Source organism: Apaloderma vittatum, unplaced genomic scaffold, assembly GCF_000703405.1.
Source record: "Apaloderma vittatum isolate BGI_N311 unplaced genomic scaffold, ASM70340v1 scaffold6576, whole genome shotgun sequence".
Classification (NCBI taxonomy): domain Eukaryota; kingdom Metazoa; phylum Chordata; class Aves; order Trogoniformes; family Trogonidae; genus Apaloderma; species Apaloderma vittatum.
Genome location: NW_009723284.1, coordinates 37,556 through 47,702, shown reverse-complemented (window position 1 = coordinate 47,702; position 10,147 = coordinate 37,556). Strand labels below are relative to the sequence as shown.

At 38.8% G+C, this 10,147-nt stretch overlaps 1 protein-coding gene across 1 annotated transcript in view; it reads right to left on the bottom strand.

The window, feature by feature from the left end:
- Positions 1–3,276: 3,276 nt before the first annotated feature.
- MAP3K2 (mitogen-activated protein kinase kinase kinase 2) overlaps positions 3,277–10,147 on the bottom strand; it is a 22,974-nt gene continuing 16,103 nt past the window's right edge. Inside the window, exons 10-15 of the mRNA XM_009872040.1 lie at positions 9,264–9,470; positions 8,437–8,585; positions 6,724–6,855; positions 5,334–5,463; positions 4,235–4,412; positions 3,277–3,784 (exon numbers count right to left, since the gene is read on the bottom strand). Coding sequence (XP_009870342.1) covers positions 3,559–3,784; positions 4,235–4,412; positions 5,334–5,463; positions 6,724–6,855; positions 8,437–8,585; positions 9,264–9,470 — 1,022 coding nt within the window. The 3' untranslated portion in view covers positions 3,277–3,558. The remainder of the gene's footprint in view (positions 3,785–4,234; positions 4,413–5,333; positions 5,464–6,723; positions 6,856–8,436; positions 8,586–9,263; positions 9,471–10,147) is intronic.

Here is a 10,147-nt window from a genome sequence, read left to right as displayed (position 1 = left end):
ACCCAAATTAAAAATAACTAACTTGCTCTAACACAACTGAAGCTTTGAGTCGCACTCGAACAGGGCTGTTACACCATTAAAACCATACTACAGAAGTAGCTGCACTTTTGCTAGTTAATACATGCAACAACCAGAATAATAAAATTCATTAGCTTTGAAAATACATATACTGACTGTGAACCTCGATCTTTATTTCTTGAGAGCATTGCTTCATTGTGGCATTTAGAGTAAAGCAAAACCCTGCACCGGTATTGCTTACATTGGCATTTTCTAGTAATTGGATTCAGTTAAGAATCATTCATGATTCTAAAACGCCGATATCTTCGTTAGGAAGATCTTAGAAGTCGTGAGCAGGGATCTGGGCCCCGCAAGCCTCCTTCCGTGGGGCTGTAAGGACACCGCTCCGGGCACCCTCTCAAATTCTAGAGCTCAGGTTTGTTCAGTATCACGCCAGCAGTCAACAGAAGTGTTTTGCAGACACCATATACAGAGGTACTACATTATTTAATACACCTTAGCTTAGTATATTACCCTAATACGGGATAAATATTATCACAGAATCACAGAATACCAGGTTGGAAGGGACCTCAAGGATCATCTGGTCCAACCTTTCTGGGCAAAAGCACTGTCTAGACAAGCAAGTCCCAGCACCCTGTCCAGCTGAATCTTAAAAGTTTTGGTAAAAGTTTGATTTAGTGTCATAATTAGCTCAAAACATTTACATTAACAATCATCTAATTTAATTTACTCTAAGTTGCTTAAGTCAGTAGACAAATTCTCCAAATGGTGATAAAAACAGCTCAAGCCTAAGCTTGGTTAAAATAATAAAATTTTACTAGGATCACTGTAACTGGCAAACGCCATCCTGATTTAAGAAGCACTGGCTTCACATGGGTAGCTTTCTGATACATCAAAGGAATTAAGGAAAAGACATTCTGCAAATTCGTTTTCTCCTGGCTCCAAAATGCTTACCATTGTCATGACTGAATGCTATTTTTCAGAAAAGCAGCAAACTTGATTATTGAGTAATTAACAAGCACAACGAGGACACGATACTACATTATACATGAGCCAGCACTGTCTCACAAAAAGGACACAGTATAAGAAAACTAGATTCTGAAAATTTTCAAGCTTCAGAGAGTGCAGTTTCTTTTTTAGAATAGTCTCTTTAAATGTTCTGAATGCTACAGATAAACCTGGTTACATTTTCCCTTTAATGTCCTTTTTTGGTAACATAAAATTTCCTTACCTTTTCAGAGATCGTGATCCACTACTGATTTTTATATACATTTTCACCCTGGTTTTCATTTGAAATCAATCATTTCAATAATATGATCTTTAAATTACGTACATAAACTATTAGACGCTACATTAAACTTCCCATCCGTGCTGTCACTAAATTTTGCTTATAAAGCAAAGGTCCTTTACAGCAGAGTACATACCTATTCATCTTAAAGGCTGCGTTCATAGGTTTTATCTAGAGACAGTGAAGTCAAAAAAAAAGTCAGTACAAGCTGACTTTCCTTTCCACCTTCTAAACTTTCCCTGGTCTGGCCAGTTCTTCTCATGCTCAGAAAACATCACACAGTTGTATACCCTGACTGAGAAAATTAAAAGCCTCGTAAAATACTCATGTAAGCCGAGGAAGCCACCACTCTCAAGTCTTGGGAGAGCTGGCCTCAAAAAAGTCATTCTTACTCTACTACAGGTAAAGTGATTGAGATAAATCCATACTCCTGATTATGTTCTGGTACAAAATTTGTAAGTTAGCAGAATAAATTTAGAAATCTTATGAGTGAACTGCCATGGGAATGGGTAAGCTTACTGTTCTACGTCCATGCACTTCATAATTCTGATAGTCCTCTAAAGATGCAAAACTTCTGGAGCCTTGTCAGAGTGGCCAAGAACCAGCCCATTCTGCCTTTACAAAGCAAGCAACAAATCATCCAGAACAATATATATGATTTCCGTTCTGTAGTCCAATAGTTTTATTTGCAGATGCCCTTTTAATTATTTAAGTTGTGTTCGTCTACAAAAATACAAGGGTTTGACTTTTCTGTGGTGAAAAGTCAGCTGTTCACTGCACCTGATCGGTACCTGGACTCTCAGCTGGGAAGCAGTAGTGCAGAGTTTTACTTTTCTTCTATTATTATACTCTTTCAGAAATGGAAAAAACGATTAACGTACATTTTATGACAGTTGGAAATCTGACAAACACCAATCATCTGGATTATCAGGCTGGAGTAATCACGCTCATGTTACGTAACTGCGGGCTTTCTTTGCGCTTCTGGTCTATTCTTTGTACAACCTTTCGTGCTGTGTCTCCTTGTTGAGGTGGATTTATCACTGCCACCTTATTAAAAATATAACTGGACTCTTATCTTTCTCCTGGTGTTAAAAGATGTTGCACTATTTCAGGAATTTTCAACACATCCCAGCTGACTGAACCGTGTTAATAAAACAATTCTTCTAGTGCATAATGGGAAGAATTTTAGATTATTCAGGCACTTAATGTTGACATACATTCCACCCTAGCGCCTCTCAACAGCTTTGAAAACATGGTGTTTTAGAGCTCATTCTGAATTAAGTAACTCGTCTACTGCACAAGGACTTGTCACCTTCCTTCCCTCTCCAGCCATTCATGGGACTGGGGAGGAGAACTGACTCTCAACATTGCTACTTTTTCTTATCTAAGATAACTGTCTCCCTCCGAGCTTATGCAACAGAGTTCTCTTTGGCAGATACAGCAGGAGTCCTTCTCCTCACTAGCTACATCCAACAGCTGATCCTTGTCTATTACGGAAATGTTCCCCTCGAAGTACGGTAGTTCCTAGGAGTCTGGGTCCATAATCCGTTTACCTGTAATTATTTTCCTATGAAGATAATACAATAGTTCTACACCAAAACCTCTAACTAGTACATCAGTGTTGAGTTCTTTTTCTTTATTATTTTCTTTTGGTCACAAAGAAGTACCGGTTAGACACGCTGCTGTACAAAGAGTTCCAAGTTCTTCTGGTTTTATCATTAGCTCTCAGAACCGTGTGTTCCATCTTAAACTGTAAAATCCAGAAACTGATTAGAATGCTAAATTATAACAAGAACTTAGAACTCTCTGCCACAAGTACCAACAATATAAAGAAGAATCACAGAGCAGTAATCTTCTTGTCCTTTAGCTGCATGTCTATTTTTCCCTGCACCCTGAGTCAGTCAGTGGTGTCAGAAAAAGCCACACAGTTCCTGACTGTCCAAGCATTTGTCTTATTTTTTTTTCCCCTTTAAATAAGGAACAAGTATGTACTAAAGTGCTTTATCTACATGAACCACATCAGTACATCATAGAAACAAAAAGTTCTAGCCCTGGTGGGAGCGGGGGGAGAGAAGATTCTCATTTTAGATACAAAATTTAGATTGTTTACAATCTAAGTGAAACAAAGATTCAAGAGAATATTCTCTCTCTTGTCTTTTTTTTCTCCTTTTTTTGTAAAAAAAAAAAACAAATAAAAGTGCAGTCAAATAGAAAACAAATGCAGTAGATGCAAGCTGAGTTGAGGCAGGCTGTTAGTGATAGTGTGCAAACGTGTGTCTTAGCAGTTCATCTGCAAAAGGTCGCAGCTTGGCCTCGATAAAAATCCGTTTCAAGAAATCCCGAGCATGGTCGGAGACATGAGGCGGTAGCTGGGGGTTGGTTGGCTGAGTGGCAATTTTAAAGATGGCAGCCATTGCTTCGAACTCTGCCCACGGGGGCTTCTCAGTGAGCATTTCTACCACTGTACAACCTACGCTCCTGAAACAGAGGCAGAAGTGAAACAGCAGGTTACAACAGAGTCATGCCCTTCCAGGAGAACAAGAAATAGCAGAGAGCGACTAAACACCACGGATAACCAGTGTCCTCTTAACTCTACAAAGCAGCTGCAAAGCCACATGTTGCTTTTACCCACTACCTCTCCAGGATTTACAAACAGTCTGGTAATCCTAACCTCATGCAAGGTCCATTCCAAGGATTCCCTTATGATCCCTAAATTGATGGGCTGAGGAATTGCCAAATGAGAATTTCCCAAATTTCAGTGTTGTACTCTCCGAACAGGACTGACATCGCTCACATGTGCCACATTCTTCCGCTCAAACCCCAGAATGAAACACCCCAGCTTCAGATGATGGACACCTACACTCTGTTGAAAAAGAGCCTGTTCTGAAATGACACCTTTCAGTAGAGAAATTGTTTTTTTTAACATACCAGATGTCTGCTTTTCTGCCGTACCCTTCTCCACTAATAACTTCTGGACTCATCCAGTATGGAGTTCCTGTGACAGACTTCATTCCCGTACCAGAGAGACAGATAGTCTGCAGTCGCTTGCTGGCACCAAAGTCACCGAGCTTCACGTTGCCTGCTGAATCTCGCAGAATATTTGCTCCTGCAAGGAAGGGAACACTGTGTTATATTCCTGAAAGGCCTGTTAACATTTTGGTATGGAAAGTGGTAACAAAAGTTTGGATGGAGTGACATAATGCAAGATCAGCAAGCCAGAGAATTTACTTTCTCTGCTCATTTCCGTGACTCTACTCCGAGGTTCAGAAAATAATGAATTGGATGCACTGGTTCACATCCCAGGCCTTTTCTGGGAAGTGCAAGTCACTAAAGTATTCCTGACAAAATAAGAAATGTGCCATACAAGGGAAATAAACAGAAATGTGAAAGAAGTTTCCACACATCTGAAAATATCTTCATACTATATTAAAGCAAAATCTGAAACTATGTTATGAATTTGTTCAAAACACTTATCTGCATAAGCATATACACATTGACTGTGATATCTCAACCTTTTTTGGAACAAAGCACTAATGATAAAAAGCAAAAGATGTGTAAAAGCTTTAGGGAATGCAACAGCACAGTGTTCACACTTATTTTGCTCATCACCATCTCCCTACATATTCGTAACTTGCTCTGCAGCACTTGCAAGGAACCTCCTTCTATCTACACAGTAAAAATAAACTCTTGAGTCATGATGCATTTCTCTGCACATTCTATTTGTAATGACATCATTCTTTGATATATTCAACACTATTAATATTAAAGTAAAATCAGAAAGAAATTAATCATGGTTGTTTTGCAGACAAAGACTAGGGAAACATTGTCAGAAGTCTGCTAGAACATCACAAAAATGCTTATTTTTCCTCCTCTCAGGTTACAACAGTGACAAGAATAAACACGCAATCTCATTGATTTTAAGTCAGTATTTTGGCATTTCAAACTTGATTAGATTTTAGCATTTCACACAAGACTGGGAAGGAATGTGTAGTAAAGAGCATTGAACCATGCACAGACCTATCGTTACCTTTAATATCTCGATGGACAATCATATTACTGTGCAAATAGTGAACGCCTTCCAAAATCTGCCGCGTGTATTTACGAGTCACATTCTCTGTGAGTGCTCCATAGGATTTCAGTTGGTCTTTTATGGAACCCTGTTGCAAACAAGAAGTACAAAACACTGAACATTTCTAGACTCACAAGTGGGCTAATACTACAGATGAACTTGAATGAAATTTATGCCTGAAATGGAGATATTTAAAGTTGCAATACTTCTCTAGATCAACTTAAAAGCATACATATATTTTCACCTCCACTGAGAAAAATATAAGTTTTGACAAAAAAAAAAAAGGCTGGACAGAGAAGTCATATACTGAAATGTTAACTATGAACTTTAAAACTGACAAGTAGCTGATGTACAGATAAAGAGAACAGCAGTACTTTCATTCAAATACCACTCTCAACTATTTTGATGGTTAAATGGTGATACTCAAGTTTGACAAAACATATCCTGCTTATCTTGGTTAGTTTATTCTCAGGGGGAAAAAAAAAAAAAAAGGTTGTCAAGAAAAACACACCAGATGCTGAAGGACAGTGCTTCATGTAAAAACCAGCAAGTAAGCAAGACTTCACTTAAAATAACAATAAATCAAAAATTCATGGGTTTCTAGCTATTTTTGTACAACCTGGCCTTGTCACATGAAGTTACATCAGACAAATTCAAGCCCCCCAAGACAAAGCTCAGAGCTCACCTAAAAAAACAAAGACACAAACAAAAAACCACCAACAAACAAAACCCAACAAACCAACAACAAAACACACACCACTGTTCTTCTGTGGAGTCTCACGGTAGAGTAGAATGCCATAATGATTCGAAATACAGAGCCTATGTTTTTATACAAGCACATTTTATTTAGCTTTGCTGACTCCACTTAGTGAGAAAATGAAAATCTACGCTTTCTAACCTTATAATATTTCTTAACAAAACAGTAGAAGAACAGTCCAGCATGTACCTAGGTGTCACACCAACAGGCACCAATACTGCTTTCTCTATGCCCTTTATTCCCACACCCATTTTAGCTACTTTTTGTTTTCCTGAAATAACTGAGCACTCCAGATGGTACCTACGTAACACCACAAGCAGAAGTGCAGCAAAAAGAAACAAGGAAGACCCAAGAGTTTACTAATGATAATAACTGTCCTTACAAAGGTGTTACAAAGAACTTTTGTACAAAACCAAACAAGCCACAAAGAAGACAGGCTGCTCTAAGCACTTGTCAGCACCCAGCTTTGACTACTGTTTTTAACGTGTGTATTTCTTTAATATCTGTGGCCACTTCTGCAAAAGCTTCTGCTCAGGGGCTCGCCAGGCTGCCTAGAAGCGACGGCTGAAGCGGACTGGCTCTCTTGCTTACCCCAGGCATATATTCCATGAATATAGAGAGCGTTCTCTCTGGTGGATCTCTCAAGAAGCCGTAATACTGAACAATTCTTTCATGCAGCAGATTTTTCAGCAACTGAATCTCACATTCAAGTGCATTTACTTCCTAAAAGGAAAAAAACAGACAAGATTTACCATGTGTTTTATGTTCTATAAATTGACTTTGGAATGATTTTGCTGTTATTTAATTTTTCCCCTTCCTTTGAAGTTATGTTTGTTTCAGAGCACAGGAGATACCAGTAGGTGTATGAAGTCAGTGATCATTACTCAACATGTCACAGGACTCAAATTGGGTGTAAAAGAAAAAAAAGAAAAAAAAGAAATTCTTTACATGTTTGTTGTGGAATAATTAACATTCATTCTCAACTTTTCCAGGATGACACACTATACTTTTAAAATGCCTTTAAGGGTCACTTAGTCTCAACTTTTCCAGGATGACACACTATACTTTAAAAACGCCTTTAAGGGTCACTTAGCATTGTAATAATGAAATACAACTCAGAAAAACACTAACACATACAGTGCTTTATCTAGAGCTATCTGAAACACTGAAAATTTCGCAAACAGTAAGGTATTTTGAAACAGGCTGTACAGCAAGATGCTGGAGAAACACTAACCCACAAATTCAAACTCGATGGGATTCCAAGTTTCACCCAGAAGTCTTGCAGACTCTTACTGACACCCTCACACTTCTGAGGTTAGAAGGAAAATGACACCGAGAGGCACACGTGACAAAACACTATGGCAAGTGAGGTCACAAAACTGTTGCTACAGCAGAGGCTACCGTGTTTCATACTGAACAACTCCAAAGCATCATCAGTTGGTTCCGCTACATTTTAAAGAAGTAGCAACAACTACACTAGAAATCTACAGCACAAATGATGTAGGAGCAAGGAAAAAAGCCAAGAATCACTAGTAGCAGCAACTAGAACCAGGAGCCACTCCGTTCTGCAGCCATGCTTACACCCTTCGCTCCCCCGGCCTCGCTCCCCACAGTGCAGAACACAGTCCTAATGCAGGAAAAGTAATAATTCTTTTTCCATCCTGTAAAAAACAGGAAGTACGGTTTGGGAAAAAAGAAATAGAGAAATGGTGCTACCTTTAAATAATTTCTCTCCTCACGTGTCCAGTATTTAAAGCAGGACAAGTTCAATTTTAGAGAGAGAATAAACAGGTCAATGCAACTTTTGCTGTTCAGAGAGAGATGCAATGAATAATAGTGGCTAGCCCTGATGACTAAAGTTTTACAACCACCCCCCTCAACAAACCCTCCCAAAAGATAAAAAAAGGCAAGAATCTCAAACTGTCTCCATAGCCAAACAAAATATCCTCAAGAATTTATTCTTAGGAACGCTTAAATTAGTACAGATTTTTCTGTTTATAAATGGAATGTGTTCTAATTCTAAGATTAATAATTACCTATTTCAGAGCACAATTTATAATGGATTGTTTAATTCTAGAGACTGAGACAGCACCAAATTTAGTAACGTGTGTTCACTGCAATAGGATATGCCTGAAAATTAAAAAATGAGATGTAACATTAAAATGGGGTAGCCAAGCTAATTCTCTGAGTTCTAAGAAGTGTCTAAAAACCTCAGTCCTGTTCAAGGACAGTAACATCAGTATCATCTAAAACACAACACTTCAGCAGAAGCCTGTCACAAACATTCTCTTTGGTATCACTTACCTTGCTGGTTTCTGGACTATCAGGATCAAACTGAACTTGTTTAACAGCCAGTTCTCTTCCGGTATCAGCATCGTAACACAGGTACACTCTGCCAAACGCACCTTGGCCCAGCAGTTTCCCAAGCCTCCAGTTAGTTGGAGCTCGTGGTGCTGAAAATACAAGGATGTTTTGGTTTTCAAATGAGCTTGTTATTCATCTGATCGACAAAAACTGGAATACACAGAAAATGATTTTTTTAAAGACTATGTTTTTCGGCAAGAGCCTGTGCATCCTAAACCTCCTCATATAAGCTACAAAGATCAATAAAGCTTCCTGTAAGATGGAAAACACGAGTTAATTAAAATTATGAAAATCGCCTGTGACAGAGATAGACATGCTTAAAATAATTAGTAACAGCTAATCTGAAAAACAGAAAAAAGCATGTTTAAACTTAGCAACATTTTAAAGAAAACCACAGCATGGTTAAAATGCAGCAGCTACTGAAGACATCACAAAGTATATTTGCTCCCAAAATGCCACCACCTGAGGTCTACAATATATCATAAAACCTGACCAACATCTGCAAAAATAAATAGTAACTGCGACCTGTATAACCCTTCTCGGGTCCTCAAGAGTCTAACAGATCACAGGAAATATTTTTGCAGTGTTTTGTTATCACAGATGCAAATTCCATGTGAAAATCTACACGAAGGTTTGTACAGTAAGCAATGAAAAAAAAAGATGAGCGTATTTAGTCGCATGCATTTCGATGGCACACTTTGTTTTGACACAACATACTTGAAAGCCAACAGAGTTTTCCAGCGGAGTTCACAAAACATTTCACTTACAGCGACTGGGTGGGCTGATGTCCATGACGGACAAGGTAGGATTGTCTATGTCGCTGCCCCTCCGCCGCAGGCGGTTATCTTCGTACTCCGGTGTGAAGACGCTGCTTCCACTACTGGTGCTCAGCGAGTGATCGGTGGGACTGAAACTAACTGGTGACCGGAAGCTGTTCCCCTGAGTCCTTCTGGCTCTTGGAAAAGTTTTACGACCTTCAAGAATACACAAACAATATTGTTGCACTACAACAAATGCTGCTGTGCAAGGTGTGCGTGCAAATGCTTTATCAACTCCACAGAGCGCAGCTCAGATCTCCCCGTGTACGATACGGTGTGATGTAATGTCCTATATATGCAGTGACCAATTTTTCACTGTGTTAAAATGGAGTATCTAGTTACTAGTTTCAAGTGAAGAAAAAAGAAATTGGACGACAGGGAAATACAAATTATAAGCTACTTTCAAAGTTAGTTACATAAACAAAATGATTATCTCTCCTCTTAAAGCCAATTCAGAGTTTATCTAAACTTAAGGGTGACAGATCTTTGCCTCTAATCTTGCCTTAGAGCAAGGGACTGGACCAAAGCTGCCTGACAGTCCTTCAGCTTGGTATTTGTGTGATTTCTGTAACAGAATTCCATTTATTGCTATGCTCATGCCATACTGCAAATGAAACCATCTGGAGAAATTTCTTCTTAACACGTCTCAACTACTGCCTGACACACCCTCAGGTCAGACAATCCTTCAGCTGCTCCTCTTCCCTTCCTTTGGAAATTTAACACGTGTTACATTTACATCAGTGTTATTACTGTCCAAATCAGTTTTGTAGCCACATCAGCAGGTGCTGCTGTTTTGCATTCCAACAACTGATTTCACCAGTTAATTGTTAATT